Source organism: Oryx dammah, unplaced genomic scaffold (assembly GCF_014754425.2).
Source record: "Oryx dammah isolate SB20612 unplaced genomic scaffold, SCBI_Odam_1.1 HiC_scaffold_26, whole genome shotgun sequence".
NCBI classification, from domain to species: Eukaryota; Metazoa; Chordata; class Mammalia; order Artiodactyla; family Bovidae; genus Oryx; species Oryx dammah.
Window position 1 is genome coordinate 41045880 of NW_024070210.1, and position 26062 is coordinate 41071941.

The 26062-nt window shown below is 40.4% G+C and overlaps 1 protein-coding gene across 1 annotated transcript in view; it reads right to left on the bottom strand.

Moving 5' to 3' along the window:
* The window catches only part of FBN1 (fibrillin 1), a 273407-nt gene that overhangs the window by 234037 nt on the left and 13308 nt on the right, over positions 1 to 26062 (bottom strand). Inside the window, exons 3-4 of the mRNA XM_040226469.1 lie at positions 4359 to 4441; positions 1553 to 1651 (exon numbers count right to left, since the gene is read on the bottom strand). Of these exons, the coding sequence (XP_040082403.1) occupies positions 1553 to 1651; positions 4359 to 4441 (182 nt within the window). The remainder of the gene's footprint in view (positions 1 to 1552; positions 1652 to 4358; positions 4442 to 26062) is intronic.

Genomic DNA, 26062 nt, shown 5'->3' on the forward strand with positions numbered 1-26062 from the left:
AGTGAGACAGGTATCGGAAGGAAACTAATGAAGTACATTCTCAAGCCTGTTCCTACATGGGCAGCTTGGGCTCCATCCCACTAGGGAACTTTAGAAGACAGTGCGTAACACACCTCACAGTTAAGCAAAATGAGAGGCAAGGAAGTATGGGCATTAATCCAACACTTTCCATTTGTCACTGGTTAGAAGGTGCTTCTAATTAATCCCCTCAGCCTTTCCAGCTTGCCGTTCATGCTCCCTGGCCAGAAAAATGTTACAGAGCTCTAAAGGCAGAGTTGTTTGTGTAACCCGTGAATGCCAAGGTATGTGAGTAGGCACCAAGAAGGTCTGCTGCCCTGCACTATTGGCCCCATTCTGTTAGTTGGTTCATGAGAACCACAGTTAAATGTTAGGACCCTTAATAGGTAACAGGATCTTGATCATGCTCAAGCCTCTACTTGCAATCGACAAAAGAGAATGCACTTATTCCACAATGCATGCATGCATGCATGCTACGTTGCTTCAGTTGTGTCTGACTCTGTGACCCTAGGGACTATAGCCCATCAAGCTCCTCTGTGCATGAGATTCTCCAGGCGAGAATACTGGAGTGGGTTGCCATGCCCTCCTCCAGGGGATCTTCCCGACCCAGGGATCGAACCTGTGTCTCTTACATCTCCTGCACTGGCAGGTGGGTTCTTTCTCACTAGCACCACCTGGGAAGCTCACAATATTCCATAATACTCTCAAAACCATGTCAAAACCAGAACATGCTGTAAGGGAAGTGTATTTTCTCACCAGAAACTGGAAGTGGAAAAGGAACCTAAGATTTTTGCCTTGGTAATGGTCAAGATGTTGAGGGGCCTTTATATAGATATGAACTTCATTTTTTAACAACCAATGACTCACCTCCTTCCCAACCCCCACATTTCCCCTAATTCACTGCTGAGCACCCACATTTAAAAACAAAAACAACAGAATATGCCAGCAAAGTCTCTGAATAAAGAACTGTGGATATTTCCTTGGCATCACGGAATGAACAAAGTGGTAAAATTCTAAAAGGCAAAATATGTTTGTGCTTCATGATAAATCATCCCCAATAAACTGCCATGATGACTCCTAACATTGTCGTCTTGCAAAAGGCAGGGGTCTCAAGTTGTCAAAAGTGTTTAATCAGATTCCTACTTCAGTACCACAAGGAGGAATGCCTAGTTTCCTTGAGTCAAAAATATTCATTAAACGATCATGTCATTGAGTATCTTTTATGGTATTTACATTGGAGAGACACAGATAAGTAAGAGACACCGACACAGAAGGAGGCCACAATCTTTATATTATTCATAGTAACCATGTCCCACAGGTCATTTCCCTATAAAGAGTGAAGAAGGGAAATGCGAGGCCAGACTGAGGAGAGCCATTCCAAGTATTTTGGGCAGAGCAGAGAAGGCAGATGTTCTAGTGAAAAAAAAATAATAATAATGTATTGCAGGCAAGAGAAAAGCCAAAAGCAAATTTAGGAGAAAATAGGGCATAACCACATAAAATAATATTATATATAATGACATGTTATACTCACTGGATCTGGAGCCACAGGAAGGAGCTATCTGACCAGATGGGCAAGTGCACATATTTGGCCTCGAACAAAATCCATCCCCACAGGAATGCCGGCAAATGGCTATGAATAAAACCAGAGGTCTGTTAGCACATGGCTTCAGAGCATGGTGATTCACAAGGCCCCAGGCCTCAGGTGAGGAAACTTGGACTATCAAGTTCCTTGATAACTTTGCTATCATGACCTGTGTGACCTTAGGCTTCAGGTCTATTCATTTATAAAACAAACCTGTTGGACTAAATAGAATCTAAGACTGGGAAGCTCTCTTATCCGTACGAGAAGTTCTCTAGCCTCTCTTTACTTATTCCACAGCTCACAACCTGTCAATAAGCCCAGGATAGTCTATAAAAGGAAAACAAAACAAGAAAAAAATCCTGCATTGTTGTTGTTTAGTCACTCGGTCGTGGTCCAACTTTTTGTGACCCCATGGGCTGTAGTCCGCCAAGTTCCTCGGCCCATGCAATTTCCCAGCCAAGAATACTGGAGTGGGTTGCCATTTCCTCCTCTCTCTCTCTCTCATATATGTATGTATGTATATACACACACAAAAATATATATATATATATATATTTGTGTGTTTGTATATATATTCCTGCATATACATACACACACATATATATGTTGTTCAGTAGCTAAGTAGTGTCCAACTCTTTGTGAGCCCATGAACTGTAGCCTGCCAGCCTTCTCTGTCCATGGGATTTCCCAAACAAGAATACTGGAGTGGGTTCATTTCTTCCTCTAGGGGATCGTCCCAGCCCAGGGATCAAACCTGCTTCTCCTGTGTCTCTTGCATTGGCAGGAGGATTCTTTGCCACTGAGCCACCAGAGAAGCCCATATACGTACGTATGTATGTATGTATATATGTATGTATGTATGTATGTATATATATATGTGTGTATGTATGGGGCTTTCTGTAGCTCAGTGGGTAAAGAATCTGCCTGCCATGCAGGAATCCGCCCGCGATGCAGGAGACCTGGGTTCGACTCCTGGGTCCGGAAGATTTCCCTGGAGAAGGAAATGGCAACCTACTACAGTATTCTTGCCTGGAAAATCCCACGGACAGAGGAGCCTGGTGGGCTACAGTCAATGGGGTCGCAAGAGTCAAACATGACTTAGCGACTAAGACACATACACATTGTTTTTACACTAACTTAGAGTTAGTGATATAAAACTTGTAGCAGTATTCTTGGTAGCCTATTTTATTGTAAATGCTTAAAATTTCATAATCTTTATAAAAAATTTCATGCCTGGCTCAGACTCCTTCCTGGTTCAGATCCTGCCAGCTGAGAACATCTGATCTACAGAGCAACTTGTATCCTATACATTTAGTCCTGTTGTGAACCACATCAACAGTCTGAGAAGAGAAGTGTGAATCCACTTAATAGTACTGATTCTACACTCAGGAAGCTATTAACATCTTTAAGCCACCCAGAGACTAATATCATACTGGTACCAAATGCTCTGCTAACTGGACTAAAGAATAAGTTCAAATGGCAAATGGTTTATGCTTATCAAAAGACCAAGATTTGGTCACTACTCTTTTATACTCATAGACTTGATTCTTCCCATCAAACTCCTGCACAAACTTGCAAGAAGTAAATGAAATATGCAAGGCCAAAAATAATGCCCTTGATAGAAAGTGCATCAAAACGTCAGAAGAGCCCTAGGATGGAGATTGAAAACTACTGAGAAATAAGCTTTCAAAAGGCTCTACACACATTTGTTTAAATACCTGAAGGCAGCATTTCTCAGAGATTCCACAGAACATTAGGGAAAGGGTTTTGTTGTCAAGTTCGTTTAGAAAACTCCAAAAACCATCACATCCCTCTCTCAGTCAGTTTTGGTTTTGACATAAACCACAAAGTGCCAAAGGAATAAGTTTTTTTAGTCAAAATCAAGAACTGGGAAGGAAATTAACTTTTTCAGGTCACCAAGAGAATGCAGATTAAAATAATCTCTTCCTCTCCACGGACCATTTTTGGCCAAATGAGAAGGGGGATGACATGATTCCTTAATGGCTTCTCAGCTCTAAATTTCCCTATTATACTAATGGATTTTTCCAAAAACTGAAAATTATTTCACAGGTGTGATGACTGTAGAAGTTCATGGAGGACCAATGCCATAACTAATCTGACTTAGTATCTCCATTAAACATCACCTTCTCTGGCATGAGGCTTGTCACACAATCTTTGTGGGATATGAGAATCTGAGCTTTGCCACAGAAGCAGAATCAATACAGGAATCTCTGGTACCATCAGAGTTCCTCCTCCAGTCTTTTCACTCATTTTCATATGATGCTCTATCTGCTTCCTCTCCTCTCTAAGAGTTAGGTTTCCTTTTAGCCTCCATGACCCAAATTCAACATGCAAGGTTTGGTAGGCTTATAGGTGGCCAACACAGAAATTACAATAAGGAAGGCAGCAATGATAAACTTTTAAAAAAAAACCCATCAAAGTGATGACATAATCTACGCAGCCAGGAATAACGGATGCAATGACCTGAAACCTTAATCAAAGAATCCCTGTGGCTCTATTCCCTCTATCTCAGAAACATTCTAAAGGAAGTCACTGAATTAAAGTGTTAACAGTGGCTTGCCTGAGTTAATATATTCCCAAGCTGGATTCAGAAGAAGTAGGAAAATCTTAGAGCTGGGAGGCTCTGCTATAAACATATTAATGATATGTAGTTACATAGGACAGAATACTAAGAATCACCATGCAACCAAAACAAAAGAAAATGATGAAAAATAATAGATTGCCTATTACTTACGGACAATACACTGATTTCCCCCAGGTAAAGTCTTCCATCCAGGGCAGCAGTAAGCATTATAACGTGATCCACAGACATTGGGTCTGAAATAAAAACAAACAAAAAAATTCAATCATGATAACTCCGTTGTTTTTTTTTTTTTTTCCAAAAAAAATTTGTGACTAAATTAAAGGAAAAAATTCCCGAGTTATTAGAACAGTATGAATCTTTGCAGACAAGAACAGTAAGCTCATGGGACTCAATGCTGGCTTAGTAGTTTGGTACATTTTAACATAATGATACCAATAAAGATATGCTTAATATCACCAATGTACACAGAGCATCAGGAAAATAAAAACCATAGAAACAAAACACAGTTCTATCACAATGCACAGATATAAAAATTTATGGTGTTACACGAGTCTAGTTTGAACAATACATTTACCAATCTAGTTAAGAAAAGTCATCATAAAGTCTACTGAATGTGAGGTCTTATACTTTTACTCATTGAAGTTGTGTGTAATTTTTTTCTATGGCCAATCTACCCTCTAAAATATGACCAAATTCTTCCTTTCACCAGAATTACAGGAATGCAAACTCCAACATTAGTCAGAAAAAGAAATAAAAGCCAAAACATGTAAATATTTCTTTAGTCGAAGTCTGGAAGCATAGTTGATACCAACAGTTACAGGAAAATAAAGTCCATGTCACTCTGGATTTCTTGTTTACAGACAGTTCATCAAATGTTTTGGAACAAAGCCACACATTCAGGATCCCAATGATCCACATCTAACACTTTAAGGGAACAACTGGGTAAAGATTTAGCAAATTTTACACTGGAAACCAAGGCAGAGGATATAATACAGACACCCAGAAGAAACCATTCATTTCACTCTGCCACATCTGTGAGCCTAAACATTGACGCCAGTTCTTCAAGGTGAGGGGCTGATAAGGCAGATCAAAGGTTTTACAATCGATTTCACAAAATAGCAGCTATCCCAAGCCTTGCTGGCATAAATACTATAGTCCCATAAGTAAAAGCCTTTAAAAACGACTGCAGAGGTAAAATACTTTTTCTGTTGGTGGGGGGGTACTCACATATTCTCACTATATTTGCACAGAACCCTCCTGTATTCTCCCTAAACTCACCACTTTAACCAAATGCAGGATTGGAAAATGAGCTCAAGTCTTTGCCCTGTCCTGAACTCCCTTTATAGCCCCAGAGACCCTGGAACATCCTACAGGAAAAAAAATGCATACTTCAGACCAACTGATGCTGACATCAGAAAGAGAAAGAAGAAAGATGGAGGAGCCAAGGAGAGGGCCCCATATACATACCTAGCCAGGGTAGGATTAGCCAGGGTAGAATAGCCAGGGCTATTCCAACGCTAGACAGATAATTATTGGATAGAGGCTTAATATGTGCCTGGTATTGGGAACTCTCTGAGCCTTAGTTTATTTCTCTACAATTGGGATAATGGAATGTGTCCACATCCCACGTGTGTGTATCAGATGAAATAATGAACATGCTGCTGCTGCTAAGTCGCTTCAGCCGTGTCCGACTCTGTGCGACTCCATAGATGGCAGCCCACCAGGCTTCCCCATCCCTGGGATTCTCCAGGCAAGAACACTGGAGTGGGTTGCCATTTCCTTCTCCAATGCATGAAAGTGAAAAGTGAAAGGGAAGTTGCTCAGTTGTGTCCGACTCATAGCGGCCCCATGGACTGCAGCCTACTAGGCTCCTCCGTCCATGGGATTTTCTAGGCAAGAGTACTGGAGTGGGGTGCCATTGCCTTTTCCTAATGAACATGAAAAGCTTATAAATGAAAAGGACAATGAAAACACATAGCAGCAGCAGCATGGTGGTGGAATTATCTTCTGATCTAAAGTAGCTATTCAGCCAAAGGAACCATAAGAGATTAAGGAAGAGAGAAACTTTGCTGGGAATTCCAAGCCAAATACTGTCCATTCTGTCCCTCCTGTGACAAAGTAGTGCCCTAAACTTCAGTTGGGAGTGTCCAGAACTTCCCAGGGCAACTCATAATCTTGGAAAAGGGAGTGAGAGAAAGAGATAGGACAGATGGCTGGGGCAGGAGAACACCCAAACTTCATAAAAGTTCTCTCAATCTAAAATGACAATCCAGGCCAAAGTCAACCACCTCAAACCTTCCCCACCAACAGCTCCATTGGATTCCATGCAACTCCAAACCAAACCCTGGAAGAGCTTCAGAGAATCCCTGAGCCTTGTGTAGGGTGTCCTGTACTCAGAGTAACTATGTTTTTCAAACAAAAACCAGGACACATTGTCTGATAAGAATGAGTGTATTTATGGAGCAAACACATACAACAGGGTTAAAAAAAAAAAAAAAAAGGTAGGTAAAAAAAGAGTACAAAATCAGCCCTACAAAGCAAGATATTCAAAAGATTTTCCAAGGTATTTGAAAAATCACAGTAATAGACATTCTTTATTGTTCCTTCAATGTTTAGAATCAACCTACAGACAAAACATGGAAGACATTGCAATTTACAATGGTTACAAAACAAAAGGTAAATGTCTTAAACCATCATGTGTCATAAATCAAGAAACAAGCTGGAAAGAAAAGTGTGGAGAGAAATAAAGCAATTGATTCAGGATATAGAGGTTTAAGAACCTAATTTTTTAAAATACCAATAACTAAAAGTCATTCAATAATTATTTTAAAAATGCGAAAGAGAAGAGAGAGTAAAAGTACAGATCCAAGTGACCTATGTCCTCATCTTTTACGGCAAGAAGCCAATATGTACTGTTTAAACGTAGACACAGAAGTACAAACACAGTCATGGTGTCAAGAAGATGAATATGAGAAGAAATTAAAACAGAAATGGTTAAAACTGGTTGCCTCGGGAGATGGAGATCTGGGGAAATAGAAAGTTCTTTTGCTTTCTCAATTAATACCCATCTATAACTATTCATTTGAAAAATATGTCCTGTTATACTTTGATCATCATCTTTTATTTAAAACAACAATTTTTACTTTAAAAGCATGAACTTCTTATCTCATAAACAGACTACTTCCTGCTTCATTAGAATGAAGCATTCATAGTTCCCTTTCATTAATTATCACATTTTCATTTTATTGCATTTCTTAAAATTCTGTATAGTGTTGAATTATGATTTGTTTTCATGCTCTGACTTTTTGGAGTTTAATAACTTTGTCCTTTTTAATAGGTAATATATTATTTAACTTCAATCAATATCACCAAATGACAATTGCTTTGTCTTGTTGCCATTTGTTCTTCAACAACACTGAACACTACTATGTCTTGTGGCTTAACACAAAGTATTAGAAAGATATGTTTTATCCTCTGCTGACTTTGGTCTTGAGAACTGCAAACTAACTGGATGGTACTTATTCTACTTACACGCAGGAAAAAAAAAGAAAAACAGGTTTAATTAAGAAATGAATGTCTTATTTAAGTTGGAAAGCACTAAGATATTTGAAGTCTAAAGTAGACATGTTGGATTATTTCCACTCTAAAAGATTTCACTCTCAGGTTTAAGCACAAAAAATCATTAATAAAGAAGACAAATCATTAATGAAGTTACTTTTTTGTGTAAATAAAAGTGTAGCATTCATACTTCTTCCTTTGTGCTTCATCAGATATACCCACCAACCCATCATTTAAAAAAGAGTCAGAGTTAGAGCTCCATGCAAGTGGCAGTAGCATTCAGCAAATTAAAGGTAAAAGTCAAAAAGAAAAGATATACCGTGCTAAAGATACATTATTTCATCTTCATAGAAACTCTCTGAGCTAAATCTATTATTACTATTTTAACAGTAAGGAAACTATGTCTTAGGAAGGGTAAACAAGCTAGCTAGCTAAAGTCCCATAGCTTAGAAGTAAAGAATGGGGATTTGAACCCAGGAAATCTTATTTTAGAGCACACTGTCTTAAGGCAAAGATGTATTTAGGTAATAAGATGATATCCACTCAGCAGCATTGATGGTGGCATAGATTAAAAATATCACAAAATGTCCATCAACTGACCAAAGACAAACATAAACTGTTTTACCTGATTCTTAACAGTTTATGGTGGGAAGGATATGCTTCTATACCACTTTACTGCTATACAGTACATTTTTTCAATTACTCTTTGTAACTTTTCTTACCAGTTGCTCTGAATGTTAGCCCTGCAACAACCCAACTCCAGTCACTCTAGGGGAGGGGTGAGCCTCAGCAGGCTGGATATTTGGACCCAGTTCAGACACAGCTCTCAGAGATTGTGTGGGCTAGCTAAAGGCCCTCTCAATGGAGCAAACAGCTGGGCTCTACCACGTTTGACCACGTCATTGCAAGAATTGGCCTCTGTGTGAGATGTCTGCAGTGTGTCCACATTCCTAAGCCAGAGCCCACTTCTGTGAGTCTGGCCTCTTACAGCCAGGATAGCCTTTCTATTTCCTATCCCAAATGCAAAGTCTTTTTCAGACAAGACCGGGGTAATAAAAACAAATTCAAGGGACTCTTATTTTATATGCAAGAGTTTCTCAGTTGTGAAGTGGTAAAACTTTGGACAAACAGAATAATAAGCATTAAGTAAAGGTTAATGGTAAAGACCCTGCTGGCTTCTTTGACCTTCAGGGGAAAAAGTTATCATTTAGTCCTCTTGAGCATAAGTATGGAGAGGTATCAAAAAGCACATGCCACCACATGACAAAAGGTACCCATGTAACACACCTCAAGGTAGACATCCTAATAGTCCAGTTTCAGAGTTTAAAAATAATTACAATTTTATCAAAAATGAGATGAAAAAACTATAATATGCAAATGAGCTATATATACTGTAGAACCACACATCATTATTTTATGAGTACTTTGACAAATTTTATCCAGGTAAAAAGAAAAACTATCTGTGCTATCTCATAAATAACTCCACTGCTTCAGTAAACTTTGCAACTGCTCCGCCCTTATTTTATTTATTTTATTCTGGCTCTCTTCTTAGCCGAAGCCAGAGGTCACAGCAGTGATCTGAATACTACATGTGACCATTCCAACCCGTCTGCCAGTCACAACAAATCGAGTAATGAAACTTCAAACCCCAGCACTAAAATTGGCTTCCATGGCCTCCTCAAGCATCAGCCAGGCTCTCCAGACCCAGGGACGTATTTCTGGATTGTCTGGATCAACACTGGCTGGGACACAGACAATCCTGGCTTTCTCGTTGGAAGACTTAAGCCAGTCAGCCAACCTCTCTAACCTACCACACACAATTTTTCTGAATGAAAATGATTTCAAAAGGAACAGGAAGATGAACCATTGGTATTCTGGTTTCCAGGAGCTTTATCCTCTTCTTGCTTTCTCCCACCTCTGTTAGATTAGTAACTCCATTATCCTCACCTCCAAAGTCAGTGTCTGTTTCTCAAGGCTTCCCTCCCTTCGCTTCTTTTCCCTCCTTCCTTCCTGTCTTCCCTCCCTCCCTCCCTCCCTCCCTCCCTCCCTCTCTCTCTCTCAGGGCCTCTAGAATGAAATGGTCTGTTATTACCTCCAACAGTCAGAGGATGAGATGGTTGGATGGCATCACTGACTCAATGGATATGAGTTTGAGCAAATTCCAAGAGACAGGAGAAAATGAAGGACAGGGAAGCCTGGTGTGCTGCAGTCCACAGGGTCACAAAGACTTAGCAACTGACAACAACAGCAGCAAGGTATCCAAGATCACGTAACTCATCATCTGGTATAGCCAGTGAATTCACTACTGAGCACACAATAAGGCATGTGACTAACCACCTTGTCTACAAGACGATTGTAGACAAGCACAAAGCCATTCAACCATATTCAGTGAGACTCTATGGCCCTGTGTTAGATAAGAAATAAAAGTGGCTTCCCTGGTTCGACTTCTGGGTCGGAAAGATCCCCTGGAGAAGGAAATGACAATCCACTCCAGCACTCTCGCCTGGAAAATCCCATGGACAGAGGAGCCTGATAGGGTACGGTCCACGGGGTTGCAAAGAGTCGGACACGACTGAGCAACTTCACTTTCATTTTCAAGAGAAGCATACTTAACACCAAGATCACAGTTTCTAATACCATTCTCCAATAAAAGGAGCATGGCTGACTTCTCCTGACATGGCTGACTCGAGGACTAGGCAAGAAGTGCACAAGGTGAGTCTGGAGTATCACGTGGCGATAGAAAGTAGAAGGTAACTGCCAAACAAAGAAACAGAACTCACAATGATGAACACATGTTAGGGATACAGGAGCCAAATGAAGAGCTCCCAGTGGCCAAAGCTAGAAACATTTAAGTAGCAGAATAACAAATGTAGTATTGGATTATAATCCAAAGTATAAAATAAATGTCTATGAGTCAAGATTGATAAATAAATGATTGAATAAATAAAGGCAAGAAAAGAGCAAAGTCTTTTGTGCTAATAAATTCCAAATAATTTATGTAGATACTCTGCCTTCAAAAGGTGAAGCATAACTCACTACTCCTTAAGCATTTCCCAAGAAATCCTAATTGAAGGATAATCTACAAAATTCCTGACCAATATTCCTCAAAACTATCACGGTCATCACAAACAAGGAAATTCTGAGAAACTGTCACATCCTAAGAAGACATGAGAACTAAATGTAATGTGGCATCCTGGATGGGATTTTGAACATTAAAAAGGACATTCAGTTAAAAAATTAATTAATCTGAATAAAAAATGGACGTTAACAAAAATGTATCAATATTGGTTCGGTTAATTGTCATAAATGTATCAAACTAGTATAGGAGGCTAACAGCAGAGAAATTTGTGTCCAGGGTTTATAGGAGCTCTTGATATTATCCTCCTGTTGTTTTTTTTTCTTGTAAATCTAAAACTATTCTAAAATTTATTAGAACTTTTGAAGTTTATTTAAAAGTAAAATAACAATAATATTGTTACCATGCAATTATAAATAAACTGTTACATTCCCTCAAAGGTGACTAAGATAAGAGTCTTTGCTCTTGAAAGAAGACAGACAAGTATGCAAAGCAAGCCAATATGACAGGTAAAACACAGACATCTGGGTCTGCCTGAGGAGCTAAGGAAGCTCAGAACAAGAGCACTTAGCCTCATCACCAGAGGTGAGCTTGGAAGGGGACTGTCTGAGTTATGACTTGATGTTTCCCAGTTGCTAAGAGGGGTCACTAGTTTTATTCCATCCCACAGTTGAAATTGCTCTCAAATCCTCTAACCCCATTAGTGAATCCCTTGTCCAAATCCTACTGTTTCACTGTTGGACTAATATCACATTCCTTTTTCCTGGCTTCCTGGTTCCTCTCTGCTCCATCAGGGCAATGTAGCTAAGCTGCTTCTTTTTTAAATTAATTTTTATTGGAGCACAGTTGCTTTACATATTGTGTTAGTTTCTACTGTACAGCAGTTGGATTTCCTTCCCATTTAGGTCACCACACAGCATTGTCTAGAGTTTCCTGAGCTAGACAGTAGATTCTCGTTAGTTGCTAAGCATCTTTTCATATTCACCATGCTTAATTCTATTCTCCAGGGATTCAGAGATAGACCTTTAATCATCATAAAATGTTAAACATCTCACTATTAGCTTCAGATACCTTTCAGCGCCATCAACTTCTACACTCCTGCTTGGCTCCTCCTCTTCAGGGACTCAGCTGTCACTCATATACAAGCCCCCTCCCCCAACACACACACACACACAGACACACACACACACACACACACACACACACAGACACACACACACACACACTTAAAGCGTCTGCCTGCAATGCAGGAGACCCGGGTTCGATCCCTGGGTTGGGAAGATCTCCTGGAGAAGGAAATGGCAACCCACTCCCATACTCTTGCCTGGAGAATCCCACGGACAGAGGAGCCTGGTAGGCTACAGTCCATGGGGTCGCAAAGAGTTGGACATGACTGAGCGACTTCACTTTCACTTTCTTTTCTACCTTTGTGTTTAGTGTATAGTTCCATCTCCCCCCATAACACTAATCTCTTTTCCTTGATTAATCCCATCATGTTTCAACCTACCAACACAATTCAAAACATACTTCTCAAAAACCCGCATATGCTATATTGCAATTATATACTTTAAATAATTTTATGTACAGATTCTCATCTGTGAAACCCACCCATAGGCCCTCTGATCCCAGTCTAACAGTTCTTCAAACAGAGAAACAATGCTTGTTATGCCAGGAATATCTTGGAGTCTGTTCAGAAGCACACAAGATAACACTGACCAAATGCCTTGGTAAGTACAAATCATAATTAACAAAGATTAATATCATCTCTTCGGTGTCATAAACAGGCCAGCTGTAAATGAGGCCAACATAGAAAACTGTCTCATAGTGAGAACTATTTCTTATAAATTAATCTATTTAAGAGAAGAATATTCCATGCCTATTTAAATGGTTGTGTGTGTGTGTTAGTCGCTCAGTCGTGCCTGACTCTTTGCAACCCCATGGACTGCAATCCATCAGGCTCCTCTGTCCATGAGATTTTCCAGGCAAGGATACTGGAGTGCCATTTCCTTCTCCAGGGGATCTTCCCAACCCAGGGATCGAACCTGGCTCTCCTGCACTGCAGGCAGATTCTTTACTGACTGAGCTACAAGGGAAGCCTCATTTAAATGGTTATAGACAGATGGGCTTCCCTAGTGGTTCAGATGATAAAGAATCTGCCTGCAATGTGGGAGACCTGAGTTTGATCGCTGGGTTGGGAAGATCCTCTGGAGAAGGGAATGACAACCCAGTCCAGTATTCTTGCCTGGAGAATTCCATGGACAGAGGAGCCTGGCAGGCTACAGTCTGTGCGGTTTCAAAGAGTGGAACAAAACTGAGTGACTAACACTTCAGTTTAGTTCAGTTCAGTTCAGTTGCTCAGTCGTGTCTAACTCTTTGCGATCCCATGAATCGCAGCACGCCAGGCCTCCCTGTCCATCACCAACTCCTGGAGTTCACTCAGACTCACATCCATCAAGTCAGTGATACCATCCAGCCATCTCATCCTCTGTCGTCCCCTTCTCCTCCTGCCCCCAATCCCTCCCAGCATCAGAGTCTTTTCCAATGAGTCAACTCTTCGCATGAGGTGGCCAAAGTACTGGAGTTTCAGCTTTAGCATCATTCCTTCCAAAGAAATCCCAGGGCTGATCTCCTTCAGAACGGACCGGTTGGATCTCCTTGCAGTCCAAGGGACTCTGAAGAGTCTTCTCCAACACCATAGTTCAAAAGCATCAATTCTTTAGCGCTCAGCTTTCTTCACAATCCAACTCTCACATCCATACATGACTACTGGAAAAACCATAGCCTTGACTAGATGGACCTTTGTTGGCAAAGTAATGTCTCTGCTTTTGAATATGCTATCTAGGTTGGTCATAACTTTTCTTCCAAGGAGTAAGCGTCTTTTAATTTCATGGCTGCAGTCACCATCTGCAGTGATTTTGGAGCCCAAAAAAATAAAGTCTGACACTGTTTCCACTGTTTCCCCATCTATTTCCCATGAAGTGATGGGACCAGATGCCATGATCTTCGTTTTCTGAATGTTGAGCTTTAAGCCAACTTTTTCACTCTCCTCTTTCACTTTCATCAAGAGGCTTTTGAGTTCCTCTTCACTTTCTGCCATAAGAGTGATGTCATCTGCATATCTGAGGTTATTGATATTTCTCCCGGCAATCTCGATTCCAGCTTGTGCTTCTTCCAGCCCAGCGTTTCTCATGATGTACTCTGCATATAAGTTACTAACACTTGCAGACAGTTAAATAGTAATACATAATGGTTTCACGGCTTGGCCATTTTTCTGGTGTTCTGATCATTAATTTATTCTAATCAGTGAAGTTATCAATGCTTATAACTCAAAGATCAATATATTTCCTTTGAGAAAATATAATATCAATGTAGAGAAAACACTCATATATAAATATCTGATTCTACTTATTTCTTCAGCAATGGAAAACCATAAATCCGAAAGGTGACTTGTCTCAGCAAAAGTTTGAAGTGTACTTTCTCATGGAAGATTGTTGTGTCTGATCAAAGTCACTGATGGGGCCAGCATTTGTGGTCAATTCCTAAAGACGAGCATCACAGAACTCAGCAGGCAGCCTCGAGAGGTTCCTCTGGATGCACTGCTAGAACGGAGGCTTTTCCCTCCCTAGTCTGTTTGCATCAGTGGCACAGAGAGGATGAGGCTTCCACAGTTTCATTTTATGTACGCCCTAAGTTGTGTTTTGTGGAAATTTTTGAGTTGATCCAAAGCAATAGCCCAAGAACCTGAAAGCCAAAGAATTTAGGTTGCTATATCAAGGACACACATACAGACACACACACAGACACACAGACAAACACACACACACACACCTTCAGCATTTCTCTTGCTAAGGCAGTTCTCCAAATCTGGGAGATCATTTTGGAGTGGCAGCCAATTTAAATCCTTTTGCAATCTTTTATAGGTGACTGAAATGGGAAAACCACTAGACCATTCAGGTTTGACCTAAATCAAATCCCTTACAATTATGCAGTGGAAGTGACAAATAGGTTCAAGAGATTAGATCTCATAGAGTGCCTGAAGAACTACAGACGGAGGTTCCAGACATTGTACAGGGGCCAGTGATCAAGACCATCCCTAAGGAAAAAAAAATGCAAAAAGGCAAAATGTTTGTCTGAGGGGGCCTTACAAATAGCTGAGAAAAGAAGGGAAGCTAAAGGCAAAGGAGAAAAGGAAAGATATAAACACCTGAATGCAGAGTTCCAAAGAACAGTAAGGAGAGATAAGAAAGCCTTCCTCAGTGATCAATGCAAAGAGATAGAGGAAAACAACAGAATGGGAAAGACTAGAGATATCTTCAAGAAAATTAGCAATACCAAAGGAATATTTTATGAAAAGATGGACACAATAAGGACAGAAATGGTATGGACCTAATGGTATGGAAGCAAAAGATATTAAGAGGTGGTAAGAATACACAGAAAAACTATACAAAAAAGACCTTAATGACCCAGATAACCATGATGATATGATCACTCACCTAGAGCCAGACATCCTGGAATGAGAAGTCAAGTAGGCCTTAGGAAGTATCACCACGAACAAAGCTAGTGGAGGTGATAGAATTCCAGTTGAGCTATTTCAAATCCTAAAAGATGATGCTGTGAAAGTGCTACACTCAATATGCCAACAAATTTGGAAAACTCAGCAGTGGCCACAGGACTAGAAAAGGTCAGTTTTCGTTCCAAACCCAAAGAAAGGCAATGCCAAAGAATGTTCAAACTGCCACACAATTGCACTCATCTCACAAGGTGGCAAAGTAACCCCCAAAATTCTAAGCCAGGCTTGAACAGTACGTGAACTGAGAACTTGCAGATGTTCAAGCTGGATTTCAAAAAGGCAGAGGAACGAGAGATCAAATTGCCAGCACCCATTGGATCATCGAAAAAGTAAGAGAACTTCAGAAAAACATCTACTTCTGCTTCATAGACTACACCAAAGCTTTTGACTATATGGATCACAACAAACTGTGGAAAATTCTTAAAGAGATGGGAATACCAGACCACCTGACCTGCCTCCTGGAAAATCTGTATGCAGGTCAAGAAACAACAGATACAACTGCACATGGAAAAACAGACTGGTTTCAAATCGGGAAAGGAGTATGTCAAGGCTGTATATTATCACCCTGCTTATTTAACTTATATGCAGAGTACATCATGTGAAATACCAGGCTGGATGAAGCACAAGCTGGAATCAAGATTGCCGGGAGAAATATCAATAACCTCAGATACGCAGATGACACCACTAAAGTGGCAGAAAGTGAAGAGGAACTAAAGACCCTCTTGATGAAAGTGAAAGAGGAGAGTGAAAAAGTTGGCTTAAAACTTGACATTCAGAAAACTAAGATCATGGCATCTGGTTCCATCACTTCATGGCATATAGATGAGGAAACAATGGAAACAGTGAGAGATTTAATTTGGGGGGGCTCCAAAATCACTGCAGATGGTGACTACAGCCATGAAAGAAAAGCTATGACAAACCTAGACAGCATATTAAAAACCAGAGACATTACTTTGCTGACAAAGGTCCATCTAGTCAAAGCTTGGTTTTTCCAGTAGTCATGCCTGGATGTGAGACTTGGACTATAAAGAAAGCTGATCACTGAAGAATTGATGCTTTTGAACTGTGGTGTTGGAGAAAACTCTTGAAAGTCCCTTGGATTGCAAGGAGATCCAACCAGTCAATCCTAAAGGAAATCAGTCCTGAGTGTTTATTGGAAGGACTGATACTGATGCTGAAACTCCAATGCTTCGACCACCTGACACGGAGAGCTGACTCATTGGAAAAGACCCTGATGCTAGGGAAGGCTGAGGGCAGGAGGAGAAAGGGATGACAGAGGATGAGATGTTTGGATGGCATCACCGACTCAATGGACATGAGTTTGAGTGAGCTCCAGGAGTTGGTGATGGACAGGGAACACTGGCATGCTGCAGTCCATGGGGTCGCAAAGAGTTTGACATGAGTGAGCAACTACACTGAGACCTGAACTGGAACATGTGCAAGTCTGTGCTTTACTTTGGGGGGAAAAAAAATGTTTTAAAAGAGGGAGAATTTAAAGCCACAGGGTGCACTGGAATAGGAAACCAGACACTGACCCATGAAAACCAGAAGCACACGGATGTGTGCGGCAAGTCCTCATCCTACTGACCGCACAGGGCACTTTCTATGTCTAGAACTGTGGATTACACAATACTGGGAACACACAAGTCTGCACAATTCATTCAACCACGCGTGTGAGCCCCCTCAAACTTCTAAAGGTAATGGTTTGACTAGCTTTCTGTTATGGTAAACTTACACTAAACCTACTTCTCTCCAAGGCAAGGGGATCTGAATCTTGCCCGCTGGCATCCCACCACTGGTTGTGAGTATAAAAGGAACTCCCATCTAAACATGGGGAGAGGTGTATTTGTTTATAAAGTTGAAATTACTATTCAATCCTATAAGGATGAGGAGGGCTTTCTTCAAAAGAGTAAAAAAATAAAAAACAAACAACAACAAAAATGTGCCTCGTAATTGCATCTCTCCAGCCTTTACAAGGATTTAACCAATGGTATCACATAAACTCATGGTGCTTCTGAAGAACTGTTTCCCAGAACCCAGCAATCCCTTGGATTTACCTATGAGTTCAAGACGAGCGTGATTATTTTCTTAGACTGGGATATTTGCTCCATTTACCCAAGCCAAAGCCACACTGTACTTTTCTAAAGGGTGGGCAAAATTCTAGAAATGATTGAAATGCAAACAAGTAAAGTAAGCAGGTGATCCAGAACAGGCAGGCCCAGGATGGTCCTGCGGAATTCACCACTCCCAAGGGCCAACTGGTCCCTTCCCACCTCTTTACCACCCACAGAAGAAATAAGGGATCGAAACCACGATTCTTACCACTTCCCAGAAGTTCTCAAACAGAGAGCTCTGTCCAAGGAGATAATATCTTCTGAATGTCCTGGCAGCCCCAGGAAAAGACAGGAAAGCCAGCCAATGGGATCAGGCTGAGGGGAAAGAATGGCGTCCTTCAGCAGCCGGGAGGGCAGAGTGATTCAACTCTCCAGTTCTGAGGACTGGCAGCTCCCAGCTGACAAACAGGTAGGGTTCCAAAATGTCATTTCTATATTGGTATTTAGAACTTGGACAGGCTTTTCCAATAGAAACAATGTTAATAGGTGGTGGTTTGGTCCCCGGGCTAGTCAAATAGCAGTCTCTCGGCCACATTATCAGCTAAATGGGCTATTGTAGGCTGGTCTGGGAACCTGACCACGGACTTAAAATGTTGTTTCTATGGGAAAACACATTCCACGGCAGGCAACCAGAGGGAAACTTGGCCACTCAAACCCATGGTCCCTGCAGCTCCAGCCAGCTGCCCAGTGAGCTGTGAGCACCAACCACCTTAAACTCAGGCTACTCCACGCAATCCTGAGAGGGCAGCCAGGCTGGAAGGCTGCCCAGCCCCAGCCCCAGGCCCAGGCCCAGGCCCACCCCCAACCCCCAGCAGGAGCCCATTAGGGCCAGTATGGGATATCCCTAAGCCCATAAATCAGTAACTTAAAAACCGAGGAGTGATTGGATATTCTAATTCTCAATGTACCTGCATTATTTTACAAAGCAGAAGATCCCAGCAACTATGATGTAACATCAGGACCCAGTGCTAGTTCACAGACCAAAGGTTCAGTGAGCCATTTCTAGAAAGAGTGGCTTCCAAATGAAGCAAGGAAACAGGTCATTTTTGAATGCGCTTTGGTGGCCTTGCTCTTCTGCTCAGGTTATTTGAGCATTTCAGACTCCCTAGAACTGAGTAATTACCCTCTCTTTTATATAGAATGTGAGCCCTTTAAAGACAGAAGGTGCAGATTGATCTATACAGCCCTAGCACCTAGCACAATACCTGCATCGTAAATGGTAAATGAAGGCTTAGGATTTCACACGTACTTCCAACTAAGAAATCTAAGTTAGAATTCTGTCAGAGTGGTGAGAATGTAATTTAACGAAAAGATAAATATGGTTCTAAGAAACCAAATAATAAAATAAAGGAATGAAAAACACAATTTCTAATAAGAAATCAATGTTTCCATCCACTTTTTAATTTTAAAAAATTAAAATGAAAAATCAAATAACAAAAGACCCACACAAATGGAATTCATGGAGTATGACAGTAAAATTTTTCCTTCTTTCAGATGGATCATTTGAAAATATTTTACAGCTTCAAAAGCTTTGAAGGGCTTGTATCTCAAACTCTATTTCATAAGAGTCAACAGGAAATAGATCTTTTAAAATCATTTTTATACTGACTCTTATCATCAGAACAGAGACAAGAGTGTTGCTAAGGAACCAAAAAAAAAAAAAAATGGGGGGAATATTATCATTGACAGAGTTTGTTTCTAAAAGAAGTCAGTTAATGGCATGCTGTGGTTGAGATTATTTCATAGAAATTAACAATTCATAAATTAGGAATCAAGAACTTGACAATTTGTTTTTTTAACTTTGTAATTTAAGCAAGTTGTAAGCATTTACTTCTAAAAAATTAGTTATCTGGAAGTTTTTTGAATAAAAATAGTCTAATTAAAATTTAAGGGAATTTGACTGAATCTTGAATTTATCTAGTCCATATGAAGTCACAATGTAGAATAAAAATAATAACGAACAACTTTTAGAGAGCTTTGTCATTTACAAAATGATTGTGTGACTCTTCCCTTAAATTCTATCAAGAATATGATTTGCTGTGCTCATTTCCAGATGAGGAAACTGAAATTCAGAGAAGTGAAGTAATAGTTCAAAGGCTACCCAATGGAAACATGTCATAAATCACTAATTAAAAAACAAAAGAATTTATTAATAAAACATTCCAAGGCTAGTACTAGAGATTTTAGATTAGAGATTAGAAAGATGTTTCCATAAATACCCCAGAGAGAATGTGTTCCTTTATATAATCTCATTTGTGTATAACCTTTTTGCGTGCTCTTATTTTCTTTTCTGAGGTCTGCAGAACCAAAAATTTTAAGACACACCTCACAAAGTATACCAGAAAAGAAAAGCAATGATAAAAGGAACACATCTTGGGAATATTCACTCCTACAGACCAGTACTTTTGTTTCTGAAAGTTTCTACATGGTGAGTATCCTGCCCTGGTCAACCTGGTTTAAAAAAAAAAAAAATCTCTCAGCTCTTAACATGCTCAGTGTTTAGGGGAGTGGGTGGGTGGGGAGCAATGTAGAGACTCAAAATGCGGATAATTCAACACCTACTCCTAGCTACCATTGGAATGTGCTTTGTGTATATGCTGAACATGGGTACGTCCTATCTTTTGAAAAGCAGCTTCAAGCAAAATTATCAGGTCATGCAGGCAACTATCTGACCCATCTTAGGAAGACAATAAGCTACACAAAAGCCAGGGTGACCCAAATGATATTCTAAAAAACCCTCCAGATTCACGTCTCTATGACCTAATTCAGAGGCTGCCGGCACACTGTCCATCACACAGAGAAAGTAGCAACTCCCATCCCAAACACCAGCACAGCTCTGCCCTGAAATCCAACCTAAAAGATATCCCGCTCAGCCAGAGTGATGCCAGCACTGTGCTCTCAATACTTCGTGGGCTCTGAGGAAGGTGACGGTCTCTGTATTTCATCACTGAGAAGAATGGGCACTAAATACTGGGCAATGCTTCCACATAGTGACAACCTCTGAGAAGGAACTGACGCTGGCACTCCACCCATTCTACCTCCTTACCTAGTAAAAGTAAGAATCAGTTGCTCAGATGTGTCCATGGACTGTAGCCTGCTAGGCTCCTCTTCCAGGGAATTCTCCAGCAAGAATACTGGAGTGGGTGGCCATTTCCTTCTCCAGGGGATCTTCCCAACCCAGGGATCGAACCCTGGGTTTCCTGCATTGCAAGCAGATTCTTTACACTCTGAGCCACCAGGGAAGCGGTTTCCAAATCCCCTCTGTAGCAGCTCCCAATGACAAAGCTTCTGTTCTGAAAAAGTCTACCAGTTTCCCAGGGAGTTTGATACCAAGCAGTAGAAATATGTCAGACCTCAAAGAACGGCGTGCATCTTTCACTGACACAAAACACAGGAAGTACTTGTATGTTAGCACGAGCACACGTACACACACACAATCCCCCACAAACACTCAAAATGAAGCCACTGGGGCAGTTCTTATCCTTGCATACCTTTCCCAAGGGGATTTGGATAGACCAGTGCTTTACAGAATGTTTCATTTGAATCACATTAGTTTCTATTTCTTTTTGATTGTTTTTCCAAGTTTTACTGAGATGTAATTGACATATGTCCCAGGCAGCACTAGTGGTAAAGAATCCTCCTGACAATGCAAGACATAAGAGATGTGGGTTCAATCCCTGGGTCAGGAAGATCCTCTGGAGGAGGGCATGGCTACCCACTACAGTATTCTTGCCTGGGAAATCCCATGGACAGAGGAGCCTGGTGGGCTACAGTCCATGGGGTCACAAAGAGTCAGGCATGACTGAAGCGACTAAGTTTACTAACTGACACACAGCACTGTATAAGCTTAAGGTGCTTAATTATATGACTTAAATGGTAAAATGATTACTACAATAAGTATAATTAAAAGTGCCTATTTCTTAAATAAAAAGAGTGTTCCTGGAAAAGCAATAAAAGAAATGAGGGTAAAAACATTCACTTGTGAATGTTAAAATATCTGTAAACGTCTTCTTCTATCCACCGATAGTTCAAAATCTCACCAACCTTTATAACCCCTTGCCTGAAATTCCTACTGTAAACAAAAATGGCACATTGAGAGTCTTGTCTTCACTTGCACAAAAAATCATGGGCCGAGGGGAAAGGAATGGGTCCCTGCAGAATTATATCTTTCCTTGTCTGCCCTGTCAAATGCTTGGTTCCTTCTCTGTAAATTTTCCACAATGCTAGACCTCATCACTGCTATGCCTCAGCACTAGATATTAAATAATTCTTCCACAACCCTCAAAGTCATGGGTCAGTTTAGAGAAGTGCGGAAAAAGCATGTCTGGCAGCATTGCAGACGTCACTGGGTGTGAGGCATTGAGTGTAAGTTCAAAACGAGACATAAAACTCTCCAGTGCTAATAAACATAGAAGAAATGACAGAATTCAAATATTGCCATTCTTCTAGCCTAATAAATTAACAGACCTAGACAATGATCATCAATGGCACCTAACATTACAAAAAGAGAGGCTGGCAGACAATAAGATACCTTTGAATGGAAGTACAAACATCACTTACAGTCTTCTTGCCAAAAAGTTGGTTCTGAATTGAATCTAGTTCCCAGCTCTAACTAGCAAGTCACAACAACAACAGGGGACAGAACACAATGACCGCCACGCCCCTGGGATGCAGTCATCAACAGACTGTAAGAAACCCTGAAGCTCTGTGCGCCAAGGATGGCCCAAGGGCTGATCAGTGCTAGTCCACACACTATATATTACTAATCTATAATGAGATAAGGAGCTTAAACTGGAATGTAAATCATCTCCCTGCTTCCTTCATCTAGAAGGGCTTGCTGTGAAAAAAATAACAGCTCAGCTAAACGGTATGCTTAGTGACACACTGCATTTACCGCACATGATTTTCGTCTCATCACAGATTGAAAACAAGCAGCTCATGGTCTGGCATTTTAAGTGCCACTGCTCAGGGCGTGAACCAATTTCTTGTTCTCCCCCAGCTTTATTAGATAGGATTGACAGATAATATTGTAAAGTATAGTACATGACAATCTGATACATTTATACACTACAAAATGATCACCACCAAAGTATTAGCTCCACTTGGTTACATAATTACTATTTTGTGTATATGTGCTTGTGTGCGTGTCTGTGTGTGTGGTGAGAATATTTCAGATCTTTCTTAGCAACTTGCAAGCATATAATACAACATTATTAGTGATACTCATCATGTTGTACCTTTGATGCTCAAAACTTATTCACCTTATAACTAGAACTGTAAACCCTCTGACCAGTATTTCCCCATTTCCCCTACCCGCCAGCCCCTAGAAACCACCATTCTTCTCTTTGTTTCTGAGTTCAGATTTTTAGTACTCTTTAGTTCAGATTTTTCCAGTACTCTTGCCTGGAAAATCCCATGGATGGAGGAGCCTGGTAGGCTGCAGTCCATGGGGTCACGAAGAGTCGGACACAACTAAGCGACTCCACTTTCACTTTTCACTTTCATGCATTGGAGAAGGAAATGGCAATCCACTCCAGTGTTCTTGCCTGGAGAATCCCAGGGACAGGGGAGCCTGGTGGGCTGCCGTCTATGAGGTCGCACAGAGTTGGACGTGACTGAAGCGATTTAGCAGCAGTAGCAGCAGCAAGAGATTTATCAACCAATTACTCTTAAAAGATGGACTTAATTTAGATCCTGATTTGAATGAACTATAAAAAATAAAGTTTATAATCTAATCAGGGAAATTTGATAATACTAATCAAATTTATACAATATTATCAAATATAAAAATAACATCAAGTACTGGGTATTTGATAATATTTTTCAATTAATGATAATTTGAAAAATGATAGTAATATTGTGTTTGTTTCTTAAAGGGTCCTTATCATTTACAGATGCATGTTGAAATGGTGGCTATTATTTTTCAGGGATTTACTTGAAAATAATCTGTGGCAGGGAAGAGAAGTACACACAATAAGACTGGGCATTCATTGATTACTACTGAAATTGGAGCTTCACTGGAGTATTCTCTCTAGTTTTGTCTATATTTGAAATTTTCCACATTAAACGTTAGAAAACAACAACTTTGCAGCAGCATCTGGCCTAGATCTTCTTGTAGCCCTGCTCTTCTAGACATCACAACCCCACACTTCTGCTTCATTTTTTCCCCTTCATATAAGACCCATTTACCTGTTATGTAACTCAACATTTTTGAGTGGGATGTGGACTACCAATAAAAGCCAATAACAGTCCAATTCCAACATGTTTACCATCTTAAGCAAGAGGTAAGAATGAACCAAAATGCTTCTGTGAATCTCACATTTGCAGCTACTCAATAAGGCTAATGTTCAGAACAAATGACTTACTCACCCTTGTGAAAATAACAGCCCAGGGAGTGGGTTTTCTTGGGCACTAAACTACTTTCTGACACGATTCATTTTCATATGGACACCATATCTTTCTTTATGACAAAAACATAAATCCATCAGTTAACAGGAGTTTGAAGGAAAGGGGACTGATTTGCATCAGGTCGATAAGAAGGCTGAATTTTGCCTTTTCACAAATGGAAGAATTCTTACAGTCATGGGAAATAGAAAACGAAAGGAGGAAATAATTTAGTGAGGAAGCCTGATATGTTTCCTGATTCTTCAGTGGTGACAATGTTTCAAGGAGAGGCCCAAATGCAAATAAGCACCTGGGTCAATCTAAGATTAAATTAGATCCTCTTGTCTAGAATTCTGCCAAATATTCACCAACATAATGTCAGAACTGTTGATCAAAAAAAGAAGGAAAACCTGACTTGCATATTCTTATAAGATTCTTGAAAGGTTTTCAAAAGTTTAAAAATAAAAGATTTTTTATTTGAGGTTTATTTATTTCCTGGGAAATTAGCAGAGCAGACAAAGTACCTGGTATTTGTTTGTTTCTGTATTTTTGCTTTTTTATTAACTTTGGTTGTGTGATTTATCCCACGGGAATAAGAGATATTAGGTAATTTGAACATTTTTAATGACAAGCAGAAAAATAACTATTATCTGTTTAAACTATTCCTTATTTAAAGAAGTTTTTATTTTTATAGGCTGTGAATGAATATAAAGCAACCACAATTTCTTAGAGTTTATTGCCAACCAGTTAACTAGAGGTTAATGTGTAAGGGTGCAAGGGTATAGGAATTCTACCAAAGCTTTGCCTAAATTAAGATAAAGTATGTTTTGGCCCACTTTCCCAGATGTTCAATAGTTTAAGATCTCTTGAAAGCCAACTCTCGTTAAAATCAAAATGGGAATCATTAAAGGAAAATGAAAAAACTACGAATATTTCCAATTTCTCAAAAGAAATAGGGCACAGAAGAAAAATGACAAATGAGAATCCCTTTGTACTGACTGAACATTATGTTGCTGCAAGGCATGAAGCCAAAGGATGGGAACACTCAGCTGGAAAGTGAAGGCAATGGCTCTTTTCAAGGGTGGACAATCTGAGTCAGTCCAGCCCCAGATCAGGCAAGCAAGTCCTCTCCACAGGCATCCAGAGAGAAGAGCAAGGACTGATGAAATGAGTCCTGGGATGTGGGCATAATGTGGGAAGGAGAGGTTTCTTGGTTCAGAGCAGATGTGTTGTGTTTCTCATTCAGCATCTCTTCCTCCTTTTGCTACCCTAACTCCTCTTGGGAAAGAGGAAGCCTTTCCACACCCCTCAGTCCTGGCCAGCCCCCTTGCCCCATTTCTTCGGCCACAGTGAGAGGCACGTGGTAGGAGCAGGGCCAGAGCTCTCTCTGAGATCTGATGTGTGGAAGCTGGGAAAGAGTTTCTCTCTTTACCTGTGAGATCATGAGATGAAAGGCAGTATGACTTGGAATTACCAGTGGTCATCCTGTCTACCTGATCATAACCAAACTCTTCCTCTGACAAGGCAATTAAAGCCCATTTCCAAAATACCCAACAACCTCACCACAAACAGTCCCAACTCTCAGGGCATCTCTTTGCAATACTTCCAATGAAAGTAGTTTTCAGACTAGTCCTTCCATTTCCTGAAATATAAATTCTTTCCACAAAGGTTCTTGGGGGGTGGCAGGGGGAAGGTTCATCGGGAAAGAGACAAAGCCATTTGCCAGATCTGCCAGTAAAAAAAAATGCAAACTTTTTTGGAGGAATTGGCAGGGGGTGGGGGGCCATATTAATTATAAATAATCTGGGGGAAGGGGAAATTGAAAAATAAAAATCTTATCTGCATGTTGCCTTTAGGTATATATAACCAGACCTTCCCTGGTGGCTCAGATGATAAAGCGTCTGTCCACAATGTGGGAGTCCTGGGTTTAATCCCTGGGTCGGGAAGATCCGCTGGAGAAGAAAATGGCAATCCACTCCAGTACTACTGCCTGGAAAATTCCATGGACAGAGGAGCCTGGTAGGCTACAGTCCATGGGGTCGCAAAGAGTCAGACACGACTGAGCGACTTCACTTTAACCAGACCTGCACAAACAAAGTAAATTTCCATTAAGATTATAATTTAAAAAAATTTTGAAGTTCAAGTTTGCTTC